General features: G+C 44.5%; 1 protein-coding gene across 2 annotated transcripts in view; it reads right to left on the bottom strand.

Moving 5' to 3' along the window:
- Positions 1 to 15,314, bottom strand: part of RB1CC1 (RB1 inducible coiled-coil 1) — a 71,709-nt gene extending 56,395 nt beyond the window's left edge. For both annotated transcript variants that reach the window (XM_056854076.1, XM_056854077.1), the window contains exons 1-5: positions 15,218 to 15,314; positions 3,971 to 4,092; positions 2,484 to 2,613; positions 1,684 to 1,810; positions 1,432 to 1,602 (exon numbers count right to left, since the gene is read on the bottom strand). In XM_056854076.1, the coding sequence (XP_056710054.1) occupies positions 1,432 to 1,602; positions 1,684 to 1,810; positions 2,484 to 2,554 (369 nt within the window). In that variant the 5' untranslated portion in view covers positions 2,555 to 2,613; positions 3,971 to 4,092; positions 15,218 to 15,314. The remainder of the gene's footprint in view (positions 1 to 1,431; positions 1,603 to 1,683; positions 1,811 to 2,483; positions 2,614 to 3,970; positions 4,093 to 15,217) is intronic.
- Between the last annotated feature and the right edge of the window lie 4,583 nt (positions 15,315 to 19,897).

The raw sequence follows: 19,897 nt of genomic DNA, 5'->3' as shown, positions 1-19,897 counted from the left end.
TAATGACCACCAGCATAAATGGATTAAATAAATAGCTGGACAGTGTCTTTTAACAGCTATTAGCCATCACAGCTAAAAATTAAATCTATATGTTCAGAGGCAATATACCACCAATTTTCTCAGAGAGATACAGGTATGGGTTGACTATCTCTATCATGCCCTGCTTAAATTTATATGTAGCAGCTGGCTGGCAGTTCTGAACTAAACTGTCTTTGTGCTTTATTCAAAATGTACTAGGCTCTCCAGTGTTACCAGTTTTATGTACCCAGCAAGGAAAGAACATATAACTATGGAAAAGCCAACTAGTGTTTAAACAATGAGCCATACAACACAAATCACACTGAAAGAACTTTTTCCTAACCAGGTATAAGTCATCTTGTTAGCCAGATGTTGGACAAATAGGCCCTTTAATTTTTACCAGAGAGCTTATTTGAGTCTCCATTAGAATGATCAGAAATACTGCCCTTTGAAGAGGAACCACCATACACAATATAAAATAAGGTCAGTCTATCACTAACTAGACCTGTTAATGTTACACTCTGCTATGTACTGGATTATTTTATTCCTGACTTCAGCATACTATAATTTAGTTTAATTAAAAACATGGTTTCATATTATTTCTGAACTAACAGCCCATTCCTGAAAGGGCCCCCCCCCCCCCGCGAAATTCCTTTGGAGCCATTGTGACCCCATGCTGGCGTAGGTACCACCTTATCACAGAATAAGGTGGCACCTACACCAGAGCGGGTGCAAACATACCAGTGTTCAGCGCTGCTGGGAGCCGCTGGCCCCCGCCACCTGCACAGCCATAGCAGCAGGGCTTTCCCAGAAGGGAGAGCCGGTGTTGGGGGCGGGCGTTCCCAGTGGTGGAGCTGCCTTTAGGCAGCTTCCTCAGCCTTTTTGCCCCAGGAACGCCTTCTTGAGAGGCAGGGCTGCGTCACCTTTTTTGCTGTCACAGCCTTGCTTTCTTCAGTGGGGCCTCCCCCCCCCCTTTCCTGTAATTTTATTTTTTAAAGGGTTTTTTTGTGCCCACGGAAGCTGGGAAGCCTCTGAGGATCTACCCACCTTTCAGGATTGTGATCTAAGTATGATTTAGGTGATGTGGGACACCCTGCTAACTACCCTCAATTAGAATCTGTCATACAAGGATCTGAACAGCTTATTCTTTGCTGGAACTTTGCATACTTTCTGGGCTACAGAGACAGCTAGCCAGAGCAGATTTAAATCAAAATTTCTCTAGCCTTTTATCACTTCTTGACAAATAAAGCCAGCATTTGTCAAGGCAATCAAGGATTTCAATGACCATCTGCAGGCCGAATCCTGGGTTCACAAGTTAGCCACAGTTAAAATAAAACATAGTTTCACATAACACCTGAACTGAATTCTGCTGCTTGAATGCAGCCAACAGTTAAAGATTCTGATGTTGCTTACCACAGCAAGCTGTGTCCGTGAAGCTACCGTGTGAAAAACTGCAGGCATCATAAGAGATTCTTCAACTTTCAATTCCATCTCATTTTCTGCTGAAAATGTCGTTTTGGGGATAGCTGGAGGACGTTCACATAGGATCATTTCTTTGTTGAAGAGAAAAATTGGGTTTGTGTCCTGTGTTAAAATAAAATCTATTATTACCCTTTTCTTTCCAGACCTTTTTGTGACAAGAATAAGGACAAAATTAATATTTACCGTTCCAGCGCTGTAACTACAAACTTTCCTGTCAGCTGCCATACACTCCCCTCCGTTGACAACCAGCACCTGATGTTGAATAGCAATCTTGTACTTGGTTTGAATTGCTTGTTTAAGGTCTGCAACACTAAGATAACAAAAAGATTGAGTTTCATCCACTGCTATTTCACTGAAGTTTTTAATACAGTAGTTCAATCTCATTTATACACATCTTTAAAGACAAAATACAGATGAATGCCAAACATTAGATACTCAACTTGTCAGTGGCAAAGAGTGACTGCACCTGACATTTTATCCTTTGCAATTTTAGTGGAAGCACAAGACAATCTCTTGTTCGTCTTGCCTTAAAAAGCTACCAGCAGAAGATGAAAAATCTCAAACAAAAAATCAGGTAGTATTTATAGTATGCCATCTATGCAAAAAGCAACAGCAAAGTGCACTTACCCCACAGTTTTGGATGCTCTTTAAGTACTACAAAAAAAGTTGTAAGATTACACCTATAAGTGCCTTGTGACACTGGTTTTGCTTTAAGTTTCAATTCCAGACATCAGGTTGCATCCAGCAATCCCATCATCACAAGGCAATGATGCCTCTGGATCTTCTGTTATTTTCCCTCCTCCCCAGGAGCCATTTCAAACACTAGGAAAGTTGACCACTATCTGAAGGTACTTATGGCTGTAGTTTTACAGTTTTTAAGTAGTGCTTGGAAAACATTAACAGCTTATACAATAACTTGGAGATGAAGAGTTGGTCAGTATTGCAACAGACCTGCACATAAAAATCAGTCAAGAATGTCTTACTTTTGTACTGCAAGTTCTGTATCAAAGGTAAGGGTTGTTCCAGTGTTGACCAGAAATACATATAATTTCATGATGACTTTTTTAGGCTCCTGAAGTTTATGCCTTTAACTCTCTGATTATTATTTAAGAACTGTAAAAAAATCAAAGCATTGGTTTCATGAACACACAATAAAATCGCTGTCAACTTAGAAGCACAACTTAAGACACAAACCAGAGTTTCTGTGCTAAGAACCAAGAAATCTACATGGAAAGTTAAGCTTTAAGCCTTGCAACAGTCACTAACCACAGACACAGAGGTGCAATATATGCACATGGCATGGTGTGTTGTTCCCTTAGGAAGAGTTATGACCACATCCTGGGTATGCAAGGAATCAAAGAGATTAGTGTGCCACTCCAAATCCAGCAACTGGCAAGGAGTTGCAAGACTTATGAGGCCACTCAACAGCCAGTCTAGCTGACCTCTTCTAATCTCTAGAATGTTGCATAGAGAATCCATGTCTTCCAGTAATGTTTTTTATATCAGCCCATGTCAAAGAGCATCTCTACCACCAGCATGGTGCAGTGGTTAAGTGCGGTGGTTTGGAGCGGTGGACTCTAATCTGGTGTACTGGGATGGTTTCCCCACTCCTACACCTGAAGCCAGTTGGGTGACCATGGGCTAGTCACAGCTCTTAGAGTTCTTTCAGCCCCACCTACCTCACAGGGTGTCTGTTGTGGGGAGGGAAAGGGAAGGTGATCTTAAGCTGGCTTGATTCTTCCTTAAGTGGTAGAGAAAGTCGGCATGTAAAAACCAACTCTTCTTCTGCTATCGCCAAAGGCAACTACCTGGCTTCACTTTTGGTGTAGACTGAGCAGGAGCCACCTTCATACAAGGGCTGGCACAGACCCACACCTTTATGGCAATGTGGATGGTTTATGCAAGGCTCTGCATGTGCAGTTTCTGGTGGATGGATACAAGTGGCATCCACTGACTTTGCAAGTCCATTTGCATGAATGTAAGACTCTACAACCTCCTTTCCATGCACAGAGTCACAGGAACTGGATTATCCTGTATAGACTTGTGGCTGTGTACATGAGACATGTAGAAATTATACCTTTATCTGCCACCCTATTTTCAGCTTTTCTTCCCACTTGCAACCTCTACATAGGAGAATGATGGTCCACTTGAGCAGTGGTAGCTGCCAGGCCAAGCTGCACAGTGGGGAACCCACAAGGATTTGCAGAGGGCACCTCATTTCCCCCCTCTACCCCCTCCCCACACTATTTCCTCTTTCCTCCTCCTGGCAACCCCCATATTCTTACCTTTCCTTGCTTCTTTTTCTCCTCCCCACCCACTCTCCTGTTTCTTTTAAATAAAAGGCATCAGACCATCAAGACTTGGGGGGGGGGGGGGAATTATGACAAAACACATAAAAAAACAGCTGTTTTGAAGCATATGTTACAAGCCTTAACCCAAATCCTTACTTCCCAAAGGGGCAAAAAGGTACCTTCAGGTACTGCATGGAGGTACAAGGGTCTTTAAAAGCAGCTGGATTGCAAAACCTCTTCTTTTTCTCATTTGACTTTGGCAAGAAAATGAAGTTTCTATTAAACACGGAGCATCAGAGACCTGCAAGTGGGGAAAAAAGAATGAAGATGGCAATTACTTTTTGCAGTTAAGGGCTTGTCCAGATTACAGCGTCAAGCACAGAAGTCGTTTCCTGTTGTCATGTTAAACCAAAGTGTATGTGTGTACAGACAAATTCTACAGTTATTCAAGTGTGCTAATCCTGCTGTCATCCAGACTGCTATCTATACTACTAGGGATCACTCATGGGAACAGAACAGTCCTTGTCAACATCACATTTGTCAGTATCGACTTCTGCACAAAAAACTCAAAAACTATCTGAAGACATCCTCACCTCAGGAACACGTGGACCAAGACCAAGATCCACAATAAGGAGTAGGCAGTCAGGAAGTTGATAAAGCAGGAAAGGATAGTAGCAAAGGAGACAAGGCCATACAGTGCTTAAAAGGTAAGGACAAGAACTTTGTTTTGGCTGGGGAAAAAATAAGCCAGTAGAAAGAATAAAGTAGATATTGCAAGACCAGTGTGACAGACAAGGCAAATTATACTAACTGCAGATATGAGGTAGAAATAAGAAAGAAAAAAACCTTACATTTTGATTGTATAAGAGGAGTAAAAATAAAATGATTTTTTAAAAAAGTAGTCAAGAGCACACACAGGCACACACTTTCCGCCTTATCCATACTCCCTCAAGTCCAGCACTGGCAAAAATAAACTTTCAGTAACTCTTGGATGATTTGAAACCTTTCTCAGACTCACTTTTGACAGGAGACGCTGGAAACCGTACCAAAGAAAAATTAATGGAGGGCAGGTATGTCAATGGCTATTGGCTATGATAGCTACTGCCAAATACAGAAACAGCTTACCTCTGGGATACAGTTCCTGATTAAACTAGCAACTATAATACTTGATCATTCCCAACGAGTGTTGTGTCAGAGAATTATAATGCAATGGAATTAACACAATTTTTTAACTTTTATAAACCAAAAGTACAAAGAATGCGTACAAAAAGAAAATGCAAGACTAAGGTTGCTTAAACTATAATGTACAAATAGACCATCTCAATTTTAGATTTCATCTACGACAAAGGACATAAAGAAAGGTTCATCATGCCAGTTACCACATCAAAAGTCCGTTGTGGATGCTAATATTTTATTAAATAAAACATTTCATTTCTTAATTATTTTCTTTATACTATGGGCTTTTTGTAATAAGAATCTTTCCACTAGTATAAAAACTTTTTGGGGGTGTTTAGCCATCCAATCTTGTTTTTGGTTATTAGCCTAGATTTCCAATCTCTGGCAAACATTAATCTAACAGCAATAGGCTGGCAAACTTTGGGGATTGCAGCAATGTAATTAAGAAAAAATAGTTAAATGATAGTTTGCAGGTTAATACTAAATGCTAGTGACAACATCTTTGTCATCATTCCCCTAATCTCTTGGCCCTTATACAATTCCACCACATGTATAAGGAATTGGCTTTGTCTTCCCCACAAAACCAGCAACAACTGGAATCACTTTGAAAGATTTTAGCTATTCTCGAAGGACTTAAATGCTATTGATGGATCATTTTGTATATATATTCCTGCTAACTGAGAATGCTTAGTTTCCCAGGACAGTGTGCTATATTATATTGCAAAGCACAGCTGAAAACAAGATCCAGCCAAAAGAATAAATGTTTCAATCAGAATCACTACCAACTGTTGATGAGTTCGCACAGAAGTATCAAACTCAGCAGCACAGCATACACAGACTAGTAAAGAACAACTACTTGTAGTATGTTAAAAATCTCATCCCTACTAAGCCTCAGTATGAAAGTTTCAAATCTGCATATGAATTCCACCTCACCAGCTTCTTGCTGGCGCCCCCTTTGAAACTCTTCAGCTTAAGTAGTACAACCTTTAAGTCCATTATTTATTTATTCACTGTCAAGTCACACCCAATTTATGGTGACCCTGTAGAGTTTTCAAGTGTGTGGGTATTAATGAAGTAAATTAATAACAAATACAGCTGAAGATGGTGGGGCAGACAACAGATAGATTGGTTAAAGATTAGTTAAAGAAGAGGATAAAGGGGAAAGTGAGGTCAGGAAAAGGGGATCAGCTATGGGGGCTTTCAGGGATGGAAAAGAGAAAATTGTGGGGTAAAGGAGAAATAAGATGCACCCCTCAAGTCCTTGAGGATCCTCTGCTTGTATCTCCTAAGAGAAGGATCCGATCCATCATTTCCTGATTCACACTGCACTGCTCTATCCCTCAGAGCCACCAGCCAGGTCACAGTGTTGTCTTTTGTGTGTTTGCTCATGTAATTTGCATTCCTCCTTATCCATGGGCCACTATCCCATTGCTAAGCACCTTTCCCCCTTTTCACGCTGGTACACAAATAATATTTGTAGCAAGGGACACATCATCTGTATAGAATCATTGGTACAAGAAAACTGAAATCCTCCCTTAGAAGGCTCAATGCCTAGGGGTTTTACAGGCAAATGTACTAATTACAGGGCCACGCTGCCAACTGACTACTATACAATCAGTTCAATGGAATGCAGTCCTTCCCTGCCTGACATTGGCATTTCCCCTGTTACAGTGGTCGGCAAACTCATTAGTCAACAGAGCCAAATATCAACAGTACAACAATTGAGATTTCTTTTGAGAGCCAAATTTCTAAAACTTAAACTATATACCGTATATACTTGAGTATAAGCCGAGTTTTTTAGCCATGATTTTTGGCTTTAAAAACTCACCTCAGCTTATACTCGGGTCAATATGGTAATTCTCCTGCCTGGCCCTCTCCCAGGGCGCTCCCGCCGGCCAGCTAATGGGCGGGCTGTCCCGCCTTCTCCCCCCCACCCCACAGCGCCTTCTGCACAGCGGCGGTGGCGGCTTCTCCCCCACCACCCCACCACGTCTTCTGCGCGGCGGTGGCTTCTTCCCCCCACCCCACCCAATCGCGCCTTTTGTGCGATCGTCGCGCTTTTTGCACGATCGCGCCTTCTGTGCGGCGGCGGTTTCTTCCCCCCACCCCCCCACTTCACCCGGGCCGGTCCTCCCGCTTGCCAGCTGACCCTGCGGGACCTCCTGCGTGCTGGGAGGGGGCCGCCGCATGCCTGGAGCCCGGTCAGGTAAGCCTGCGGGGGGGGGAGGGGGTGCATTTCCCCCTCGGCTTATACGTGGGTGCCTAATTTTTCCCCATATTTGGGGTGAAATTAGGCACCTCGGCTTATACTCAGGTCGGCTTATACCCGAGTATATACGGTAGGTAGGTACACTGTTTATTAACTTAATAAACTTTAAAGTTTTAAGTCTTAATTAAACTATAGGTACACTGAATAAAACTTGATATCATACTTAATAGCGATCTTATTGATAAAAATTAAATTGTAAGTAAGGTATCCATAAAATTAAATCATGACAATGACTGACAAACACTGTACATTTTCCCCATCTGCATTCTCAAAACTCTGCAGGGGGGCTTATTGTTGAGTTTTGAGAATCTGGATGGGGAAAATGTGCATCTGAGTGGCAAATCCAAGGCACTCTTCCTCCTCCTCAGAATCGTTGGGGTTTCCAGAGTTGCACTCAAGGGGCCAGAGAGCCGCATGCAGCTCGCAAGCCACGGTTTGCCGAACACTGCCCTGGTAGAAAGAGTTCTTTGCTGGCTGCTGTTGGCTGTGTCTGGACACTTTCAGGCAGTCAAAACCACTATTGTACCGGAGTGTGGCAGTAACTGCTCTCTTCCTGTACCTGGGACTATGGGAATCCTATGAGCTCTTCCAACCAACTGTGTGAGGGATGGTTTCTGTGACATCACCATTGTGTTTCCACAGTTTGCCACATGTGACTGATGTCCTGGATGCATGGCTAATGTGGGGGCATTGTTAGGAATGACACTGGAATTAGCATATGGCAACAGAACAAGTTATGCTGTGGAAATGTCTATTACTATTTTGCTTTTCTCCTACCATTAGTATAATGCTGCTGACCTTGTTCCTTGGAATATAGCATCTCCACTAGTTTGTTTATTTTGTTTTTTGCCATCAAGTCACAGCTGACTTATGGTGACCCAACAGTGTTTTCAAGGCAAGAGACATTCAGGTTTGCCATTGCCTACTACTGTGTAGCATCCCTGGTGTTCCTTGGCAGTCAATCATTCAAATACTAACCTTGGCCAACCACACTTACCGTATATACTCGTGTATAAGCCGAGTTTTTCAGCCCCAAAAAAGGGCTGAAAAAGCCGGCCTCGGCTTATACACGGGTCAATACGGTAGAAGGGAGAAGGAGGGAGGAGGGAGGGGGGAAGGAGGGAGGAGGGAACTTACCACCGCTGCCGAGCCACCGCCATTTTCTCCCGCCGGGAGGGGTCTTGGGCAGCCTCTCTGCAGCCGCAGAGAAGCTGCCCTGGCCCCCCCCGGCCCCCGCCGCCATTTTCTCCTGCCGGGAGGGGTCTTGGGCAGCCTCTCTGCAGCCGCAGAGAAGCTGCCCTGCCCCCCCCAGGCCCCCGACGCCATTTTCTCCCACCGGGAGGGGCCCTGGGCAGCCTCTCTGCAGCCGCAGAGAAGCTGCCCTGGCCCCCCCCCCGGCCCCCGCCGCCATTTTCTCCTGCCGGGAGGGGCCCTGGGCAGCCTCTCTGCAGCCGCAGAGAAGCTGCCCTGGCCCCCCCAGGCCCCCGCCGCCATTTTCTCCCGCCGGGAGGGGCCCTGGGCAGCCTCTCTGCAGTTGCAGAGAGACTGCCCTGGCCCCCCCGGCCCCCACCGAATTTTCCCCGCCGGGAGGGGCCCTGGGAGGCCCCTGCCCGTCGCGCCGCTACCGCCCACGCGCCTGGGCGCCTTTCGCTGCCGGCTGGAGGGGCCTCCTGCCAGCCCAGGAAGGACGCGCCGCCGCTTCGCCGCCTCTCCAGGTAAGTAGTGGGTTCAGGGGCTTTTCCCCCTCCCCCCCCTTAGATGGCACTGGGGTCGGGGTGGGTCGGGAGGGCCTGGGAGGCGGCGGGAGGGCGACCTGGGGCAGGGGCCCTGCGCTCTAAAATGGCGGCCGCCATTTTAGAGCACAGCATTGCGGGTAAAGGAAATTTCTTATTGCCCCTCGGCTTATATGCGGGTCAATAAGAAATTCCCTTTTCTGGCCTCTAATTTGGGGGGTCGGCTTATACTCGGGTCGGCTTATACCCGAGTATATACGGTAGCTTCCAAGATCTGATAAGACCGGGCTATCCTGGATTATCCAGGTCTACTAGTTATGGTAGTGCAAATTCAGATATAGAAACTGCCATCTTAAAACTGTTCTACCTTCGCTTAATGTTATATTCCTCTTTCAGGAATATAACAAAATAAAAATAAGGCCATAAATTTATGCTCATAAAGGCTACTGCAACAACAACAGATTCCCCTGAAAAAGCCCCCTGGGAGAAATGCGTAGAGAATTTTAATTTTGAGTAATTAAAAATCTTTTTTACCTATTTTGCACCATTGTCCTTAGCCTTATTGTTATTTCCTGTTACTACTGCAGCCCTTTTATTTCTTTTTCAAAACAGGAAAGGTTCACATTTAACTTTAACCTTGAAACACGTTCTGATATATACATTATGCATCATATAATCATATATATGTGACATTAAGTATCAGAATTAAGTTATTGAGAAGATGGGCAAGGTGAGACATTATAAACTTACTAGTATGCTGCCACCACTTATTTAGCACTCCCTTTCTACTACCATCACATAACTCCACATGTATAGCTATGTATGTCTGTTGTTCAAGCAAGAGATCAGCAGGTGGTTTGCCATTCCTCCTTGGTGGTCTCCCACCCAAGTACTAACCGTGACCATCCCTGCCTAGCCCCCCAGCTTTGACTAGCTTGGGCTAAGCTGGGTTATCCAGGCTGCTTATGCAGCATGAGATAAATAAAAGTATTTATTTATTTGATTTTTATCCTGCCCTTTCCCGACCAGAGTCCAGCTCAGGGCAGCTAACAACAGTTAAAATGTACAATTTAAATACTCTATATAAATAGATAGGTTAACATTTAAAATCCTACCAAATCTAAAAAGATACGCCCCCAACAAGACAATGTCAATAATGAGGAGAGCAATCAGGGAGGAAGCGAAGAGAGAGGAAAGGAAGGGAAGAGGAAAAAGAAGGAGGGGACAGGAGGAGGGAGGGCAGCTAGAATGGAGCCATTGCTGTCCTTAACTGTAGGCCCGATGGAACACCTCGGTCTTACAGGCCCTGCAGAACTGAGCCAAGTCCCACATGGCCTGGGTCTCATTAGATAGAGAGTTCTACCAGGTTGGAGCCAGAGCAGAAAAGGCCCTGGTCAAGGACAGCCAGACACTTTTGGGGCCTGAGATCGCCAGTAAGTGGTTACCAGGTGAGCACAGCACTCTTTGGTGAGTATATCTGGAGGTATATAATTCCTATGTATACGGTCAACATACACATTGAACTTTCAAGAGTATGTTCATTGTTTAAATGTGGCCAATTTTGCCCATAATTAATATGCTATGTGTATGATTATTCCCTATTACTATGTATGGGTGTGAACGCTGGACAATGAAGAAAGCTGACAGGAAGAAAGTAGACCCTTTTAAATGTGGCGTTGGATGGCAAAAATCAAAATGCATGTGCTGTAGCAGCACAGGGTGCAGCAGTTCGTAACTCTCTCCCCCGTACTGACTATATTAGCAACAAAGCCAGCATGGTATAGCGAACAGAGTGGGAGCTGGGATCAAATCTCTGCTCCATTATGCAAGCTTCCTGGGTGACCTTAAGCCAGTCACTCTCTCTCAGCCTAATCTACCTCACAGGGGGGTTGTTGGTGGATAAAATGGAGAATATGAGAACAGTGCTGTAGGCCAGTTTGGATCCTCACTGGAGACAAAAGTGGTATGTAAATATCCACGTAAAACAATTAACTGTCTAGGGAGGTGGTGAACTTCCCCTCTCTCACAGTCTTCAAGCAGTGGCTGGACAAACACTTTTCAGGGATGCTTTAGGCTGATCCTGCATTGAGCAGGGGGATGTACTAGATGGCCTGTATGGCCTCTTCTGATTCTATGATTCTAATATTGTTCTGCTGGTCAATAACACAGAAAACTGGTTTACTAATCCAAAAAACTAGTGCTACATCAGATAAGATCATAGTCCAATGAAAAGGAACAAAGCTGGGAAGTCAAACCACTAGTACTTGATGAATTTATTAGTATTATGAACCTATGTACAGGACCTCTGTATTAGCAGAAGGCCGAAGAGAGGATGCCTCACTGCAGAAGTAAGATACGAAATTCTTCGATTCAGGGATGCAATTTTCTCCCTCCCTTTCTCAAGACAGTTTAGATTCTTTATTTTCATATGATTGAAAACTCTCCCATTGCCACTGGCAGACATATTCTAAACTACATCCGTAGCATATAGTATAAGAATATATAAGGGAAAAATAACTTTACAATTACTCACAAATTCACCAGATGTTTACTGCCACTACCATGGATAGAGAATCCAATTATGGAGCAGATAATACTAATATGGAAGTGTTGCTTCCTATGGCTATGCTGGAATTTTTTACTAAACATATCTATCCATTTCATGTTTGTTGTATCAACACCTAGAATATTTCTATCTTAACAACAACAGTAACATTAACGTCCTTAAACCAGTAGGCAAAATTAAAGAGCCTCATCGATAAACTATATAAAGAGCAATCATGATTTCCCCAAAACCCACACACCAAGCAATACTTTTATTGTCCCTAACTACCTATTAATATACCTAAAAAGTTCACTACTGCTAGAACAACTTCAAAGATAGTAATTGGTTAGTCAACTGCTACATTAAGGAGAAAATATTCTCGTAGCAGGGTGGATAAAAATCAACAATTTTTTAAAAAATATTTTTTATTTAAATTGGGTTTGTTGTTTTAAATTGGAATTTAAAAATAAAATAAAATGCTTTTTGAGGATGAATTTAGATATTGGTTCTCGTAGGTTATCCGGGCTGTGTAACCGTGGTCTTGGTATTTTCTTTCGGTTACACAGCCCGGATAACCTACGAGAACCAATGAACTCTGACCGTGAAAGCCTTCGACAATATTATGAATTTAGATAGTTTAAATAGTTTTCTATCTAAGATACATTATAGTCCAAAGATTATTCATCATGAAATAAGGATTAGTTTTTAATTATGTAGAATGAGGCTGCATCTTCATGCAATGTTTAAATTTTTGGTAAATGAATTCCATTAACCCATTCACATTAACCCATCAACCCAGAGGTTTCTGTAAGATTATTTTGGGCAATTTTTCTATCTAGAAGATATTATCACAGATGCTTGGTTTTGAAATTCTCAACTGTGAATTTGTGTTTGCAGAGATAATATTCTCTTCTTCACAACAAAATAAATAAAATAAACATAGAGTTGAGAAAAAGACCTTAATCCCATTGTTCATTTGCAAATCTATGTGCACAGAATCAACTCCTTACCTTTTAAGTGCTGTGTCTCAAATAGAAGATTGTTTGGAGTGGAATGGGTCTGCACAAGGAGCCAAGTGGGAGGAAGGAGCAGCAAGCAGTAAGTCTTGGGATTTTTGTGTGTATAGCCTGAGGCTTATCATATTATTCTCTCCCTGGAGGAGAAAATCTATAATGGCAGCAGGCCGTAAAAGAGACCCAGTTTGGGAATATTTTAATTAAGTTCCTCTACCTATTGGTAAAGCAGGCACGCATGCAAAATGCAAACACCACAACAAAGAAATGCAAGGCCTGGTGGCCCAAATGAAACTGGAGATAATTATGAAATTATTGCAAGGTGATCTATGTATTTCTAATAGTATAACCAAATCGGTTATTTTTATGTAACTATAAAACTAATCTGAAAAGTTATTCTAGAAATGAAACCTTCATTGGGTTGCAAACATTAAGATTATACCAGCAAGAATGAGTCTTTAAGTATAAAACCATGATTTACACCTAGTCTTACTGACTAGTGATTTAAATCAAATCTACCCTGTGTAGCAGGGAACCTCTTTTTAAAATGTCATAAACATACTTTAGTCTTTGTCTTGGTTGAAGATGTTAATAATGAATACACCAGGAAAGCACAAGTTATAATTTTTTGCGGGAAAAGAGCACATATTATGATGGCACAACAAACGTGAAGAGAGATTTCTCAACATTTTCAAATAAAAATCATATTCAGTATTTCTTTAAATGAAAATCTAATATTTAAGCCATTAATAATAAGCATTTAAACATCAAATGATACCATATAGAAACTGATAGAACCACACCTTTAACAATGACCTTCTAAAGCAGGGGTGTCAAACATAAGACCCATTTCTCTTATCTGGCCAGCCAGCTAGCCACTCAACTCCCAATCTGGGCTGGCAAGCCCACTGCGGGCTCGCCAGCCACTCCCCACCCCCAGTCACAAGGTGTCAATGATGAAAGACTGATAAATAAAATACTGTAAGAGTGTTATTGTGTTAAAATAAAGCTAAAAATAATATCATTAACTGGCTTTGCCTGTGTCTTCTATAAAGTTTGTTATCTCTGGTACCTGGCATTAAATTTTATGGTACACATGGCCCGGTCTGACAAAGTGACATTATGTCATATCTATCTGGTGGTGTTCTACATGCACCTCAAATGCTGCCATTTCAACATCTGAATTAACAGGGCTTCTCAAAGCTGGTAACAGGACAGCCCTAACAAATGCAGTGTCCCTCATGATGAAAAATGTTTCAGTCACTCTTCTACTTTTCAGCATAAAATAAATATTGCAGAACCAATATTAATGAATTCATTTAAACCATTACTACTGTACAATGTTTTATGTCCATATGCAGCATAGCTTACACATCATTCAAGCCCATCTACTTTCACCTACACTAGTTCCAGTGAAGTCCACATAATAATTTTGATTTGAATTGCAATAGACCAGCACCTATTCCTTCGAGCATCCCTGCCAAATGACATTTTAATTATCTTAGGTATTCACTGGTAACAGAACTCTTAAAAGCTAGACTTGTCAAACAGTAGAACTCTTAGGCTGCGTCCATGCCGAAGTAACCCAACAACAGGCCTCGGCGCAAACACCAAAAGTCAATTTAAGACAAGCCCGTTTCACTCAGGAAGAACACAGAACCAAGTTAAAATATTGTCGAAGGCTTTCACGGTCAGAGTTCATTGGTTCTTGTAGGTTATCCAGGCTGTGTGACCGTGGTCTTGGTATTTTCTGTCCTGACGTTTCGCCAGCAGCTGTGGCAGGCATCTTCAGAGGAGTAACACTGAAGGACAGTGTCAAGTGTGTAGGAAGAGTAATATATAGTCAGAATATAATATATAGTCTGAATAAGAGTAATATATAGAAGAGTAATATATAGTCTGAATAAGAGTAATATATAGTCATATATATATAGAAGAGTAATATATAGTCAGAATAAGAGTAATATTCAAACCCAACCCCTTTGTGACTATATATTACTCTTCCTACACACTTGACACTGAGAGACACTGTCCTTCAGTGTTACTCCTCTGAAGATGCCTGCCACAGCTGCTGGCGAAACGTCAGGAAAGAAATTACCAAGACCACGGTCACACAGCCCAGATAACCTACAAGAACCACAGAACCAAGTGTAACAACATTTGTCTATCGTCTTAAACACCCCCACCGTGCCTTAGAATAAAGAAGGCAGGAAGGAAGTTGGGGAACCAAAAACTCTCGGCTCCTGCCTGCAGAAACCAAGACTTTTCATCACACAGCACTGGACGAAGGAGGAAAGAAAGCACCTCGACCCACGGTGCCTGCTTTTAATAACTAGGTGCTGTAGGCGGGGCTGCCCAAGTGCAGATGGGCTGAGTCATCTCCCTTGGAGTGAACTTCGGGAACCAAGTCAGGCTTGCCGCCTGGATCCGAAGGAGACACACAGCTGACCCCCCGCAGCTTCCAGCCTCTCAACACAGGGAGCCCCCTTCAGCGTCCAAAGGAGAAGCTCGGCTTCAGCGCCACGAACACACAAGAGAGTTTGAGACCTGGAACTCTTTTAGCCCCCCCCTCCCCCGCGAGGGAGGGAGGGAGGGAGGGAGGGCGGGCGTTGGTCGTCCCGGTGACGGTAACCACGACCACGGCCAGTGGACTCGCTCGCTCGACGGCCGGCCTCTCCCGCCCGACTCACCCGATGGAGGCCGCAATAACAGCAGCAACAGCTGGGCGGCCCCGCGCACCATCCCGCGCCGGTGACCGGCGGCCGCGGCAGAAGCTCCTCCTCCTCCTCCTCGCTGCGGCTCTACCCGGCAGCTTCAGGCCGCCACCCAGGTGAGCAAGGCCGAAGGCGGGGGCCGCGCTGCTACGGCGGAGCTCCCGACAAGGCGCAGGAAGGGGGAGGCAGCCCAGAAGGGACTCCGGCGGCTTCAGGGGGGGGGAGCGGGGCGCTCGCCTAGTGCAACCCCGACCGCCGCTGTTTGTTATTGTCGTCACTCTCTTGCGCCGCAATGCATGCTGGGTAAGTCACAGGCCGGATGAGCGGAGGGGGAGCGCGAGAGAAAAACCATAGAGAGGGAGACAGCTAGAGCGGCCTTGCCATCTGCTCGACGAGGGCGGCCGACGAGGGAGAGCTTCCTGACAAAAGGCGCGCAGTAGAAGCCTCCAGTCCCCCGTGGTAATGCGTTGCTGCTTATCGACAGTGAGGGAGGGTCTTACAAGGCCGGGAGGAGGGAATTTCCCTTATTTCTGTGTTTCTAAGGAAACTATTTTGTTGGCTTTATGGTAGCTGGACAGTGAAGAAAGCTGATTGGAAGAAAATAGATTCCTTTGAAATGTGGTGTTGGAGGAGAGGGTTACGGATACCGCGGACTGCCAAAAAAAACCAAATCAGTGGGTTATAGATAAAATCAAGCCTGAACTGACCCTAGAAGCTAAAATGACCAAACTGAGGCTGTCGTATTTTGGTCACGTCATGAGACGGCAAGAGTCACTGGAAAAGACCGTCATGCTAGGAAAAGTTGCGGGCAGCAGGGAAAGAGGAAGGCCCAACAAGAGATGGACTGACTCAATAAAGGAAGCCACAGCCTTCAATTTGCGAGATCTGAACAAGGCTGTCAAAGATAGGACATTTTGGAGGACTTTCATTCATAGGGTCGCCATGAGTCGGAAGCGACTTGACGGCACTTAACACACACACACACACACGTTTTGTTCCAACCTTTTTAAAGGACTAACGTGTAGTGTTAAAAATATATCAGTGGGTTATAGTATCAAATCAAGCCTGAACTGACCCTAGAAACTAAAATGACTAAACTGAGGCTGTCATACTTTGGTCACAATATGAGAAGGCAAGAGTCACTGGAAAAGGCAATCATGCTAGGAAACGTTGAGGGCAGCAGGAAAAGAGGAAGACCCAACAAGAGATGGATTGACTCTATAAAGGAAGCTACAGCCCTCAGTTTGCAAGATCTGAGCAAGGCTGTCAGAGATAGGACATTTTGGAGGACATTGCCATGAGTTGGAAGCGACTTGACAGCACTTAACACACACACAACATGTAGTGTGGTTTGCTATTGTGGTCTTTCAGGTGTTCCCCTTTTTGTTTTTGCTGCTTCATACAAACACAGATACCTCTCTGTATTGCATGTACGGTGCACAGTTTTATTTAGTTATGCAGGGTTGCCAGGTCTCCGCTGGCCGCCAGCGAGGGATCGAGGGTTAGGGTTGCTAGATCCAGGTTGGGAAACTGGAGATTTGTGGATGGAGCCTGAGGAAGACAGGGACCTCAGTGGGGTACAATGCCATACAATCTACACTCCAAAGCGTCCTTTTTTTCCCCAGGGGAACTAATCTCTGTAGTCTGGAGATGAGTGGTAATTCCAGGGGATCCCCAGGTCCCACCTGAAGGCTGGCATCCCTTTTTATTTGGGTACTTTTATCCCACTTTTCTGTGCTTAGTGCATATTTAAAGCTGCTTGCAATATGAGAAAAACCCAATCCATCGGATACAACAACTCTACTTGTCATCGTCAACCAACTAATCCTGAAGAGAGTGGAGCAGCACAGGAAGTAAAAGCTCTGTTTCTGATGGCCCCAGGTGCTTCCTCCCTTCTTTTCAGGAGGCAGCTTCCTGGAAGGTTTCAAGGGCTGGAACAAGCTAGATGGTAAAACCTCTGCCCCGATTGCAACAGTCTCTTCCCAGGTTAAAAGGGCAACCCTAAGCAGGTCTATTCAGTGGACCTTGAAGCAGGCAGTGCTGCATCCACTCCTAAAGAAACCAGCTATGAACCCAGGAGAATTGAATAAGTACTGTCCAGTCTCAAATGTTCTGTTCTTGAGCAAGGTAAATGAACAAGTTGTGGCTGGGCAACCTCAGGAATTCCTGAATGAAGTGGATTGTTAGGATCCATTCCAGTCTAATTTCAGGCTTTGCTATGGTACTGAAATAACTTTGGTCATCTTGGTAGATGACTCGCACCAGGGAGCAGACTAGATGAGCCGGAGGAGTGCATAATTCTCCTGGACTTTTCAGTGGCTTTTGATACCATTAATCATGGTATGCTTCTGGACTGCCTTTCAGGGTTGGGACTGGGAGGCACTGTTCTGCAGTGGTTTTGTTCCTACCTTGAAGGTAAGTTTCAGAGTGTGGTGCTGGAAATTGCTGCTCTGCCCCTTGGCCTCTGGCCTGCTGGTTTTCCCATGATTCCACCCCCCCCCCCAAATGCTTTTCAAAATCTATGTTAAGCCACTGGGAAAGGTTATCCCAAGATTTGGGCAGTGTTACCACCAATATGTGGATGACACTCAGCTCTATCTTGCACTTCCAGCAGATCCCAGGGAGGCTGAGGAAACAGAACAGGTGCCTGGATGCAGTGTTGGAATGGATGAGGGCTGACAAACTGAAACATAATCCTGACAAAACAGGTGCTACTGATGGGGGGAAGGTGTGATCCAGCAAATGTAATATCTCCTGTTTTGGTTAGGGTTGCACATCCCCTAGAGGAGCAGGTGCTCCTAGACCTTGGGGGTGCTCCTAGACCTAGGCCTCCTGTTTAATAAACAGGTGGCAGTGGTAGCCAAGGGTAGTGTTTACTAGCTATGGCTGGTAAGCCAGCTGTGCCTTTCCTGGGATCTTGCCACTGTGGTCCATGCCCTGGTAACATCTAAATTAGATTACCACAATATGCCCTGCGAGGAGCTACCCTTGAAGACTGTCTGGAGGCTATAGTTGGGACAGAATGCTGCAGCCAGAATGTTGACTGGAGGGGGTTATAAGGACCATATCACTCTAGTCTTTTTCCCATCTACACGGGCTCCTAATTTGCTTCTGGGCTCAATTCAAGGTGCTGTTACTGACCTTTAAAGTCCTCTACAGTTTGGGACTAGCATACTTTAAGGATGCCAACCTGCCCATCCTTTCCATTAATCTTTGGAGGCCCTGCTTTGCATGCTCCTGCTATCTGAGATTAGACAGGTGGCAACCCATGAAAGGGCCTTCTGGTCACAGTGCCAAAACTTTCCCCAGGGAGATTTGTCTGCCAGCTGGTGAAGACTTCTGTTTTGCTTAGCATATCCCCCAATCACTGTTATGGACCCATGTCCCAGGCCAATAGGGTTTTCAAGGCAAGAGATGTTTGGAAGTGGTTTGCCATTGCTTTCCTCTGCAAAGTGCTGACCTTGCTTAGCTTTAGAGATCTGATGAAATCAGGCTATAACATCCCACTCCATATCTCCTATTGAATTATTTTACATATACTTTATTTTAAATGTTCAGTTAATGTTGAAACGTTTTGATGTTGCTGCCTTGGGGATCCTATTTGGGTGGAAAGGTGGCACCAATTTTTTAAAAATAAATAAATAAGTAAGTTGGTCTTACTCTCAGGGAAGTATTCTTAGGTTTGCACTGTTACCCAAATGCTCCCTTTCTTTTTCATTCACTCATGTAGGCCTGCCCCAGGCACTGTGCTCCTTAGATAAAAGCTGCTTCCACATGAGAGTAGGGGTGCCAGCCTCCAGGTGGGACATGGGGATCCCCCGGAATTACTGCTCATCTCCAGACTACAGGGGTCAGTTCCCTTGCAGAAAATGGATGCTTTGGAGGGTGGACTTTATAGCATTGTACCCCACTGAGGTCCCTGTCCTCCCCAGGCTCCATTCCCAAATCTCCATGAGTTTCCCAGCCTGGATCTGGGAAATTTCCTGCTGGTGGCCAGGGGAGACCTGGCAACTCTACAAGGGAGCATGAAAACCCACCCCCGCCATCACAGAAGCAACAAGCAGTGTGGGAATGGTGTCCATCACCCATTCCTGCTCCACTTGCTGCTGCCTTGCCCCCAACACCCACTCTTCCCTGCTCCCCCCCATCACTCCTGTACAAAAGTGTAGGCACCACAGTGATTATATTGGGACTCTCTCAGCCCTGAAACCCTACCCCCTTTCTTTCCTCACCAAGCCATGTTGTAATGCTCCCATGCAGCTTAGCAGGGAAACAAGGGGGAAAAAAAACTAATTTAGAGGGCTAAAAGTGCACAGCAGCAAACTGCTCCATGCCATTTTGAAAGCAAAACTTAGTTCTGCCTCATAATGGGGGGGGGACGGGACATGTCCCTGCAACTACTCTGAAGATTTCTCTAAACCAGAGGAAAAAGAATCCCCAACCCCTCCTACTTTCCACAAGGAGGATGGGGAGAGAATCCCTGTGTGGAAGAAACCTGAGTCACATTTATACAATAAAGGCTAGTAGGTGGACATAAGTGTTGATTTGGGGGCTAGGGGTGCATTAGTAATTTTTTCTGACTAATTTGTTTCTTTGACTAGATAGTAGTGCATGTGATCCAATACCCTTACGTCATGCCAGCAGCCAGGGAATTTT

The sequence above is a fragment of the Euleptes europaea genome, chromosome 8 (assembly GCF_029931775.1).
Source record: "Euleptes europaea isolate rEulEur1 chromosome 8, rEulEur1.hap1, whole genome shotgun sequence".
Taxonomy (NCBI): Eukaryota; Metazoa; Chordata; class Lepidosauria; order Squamata; family Sphaerodactylidae; genus Euleptes; species Euleptes europaea.
The sequence above is the reverse complement of the archived record's forward strand: the minus strand, read 5'-3'. Positions and strand labels throughout refer to the sequence as shown.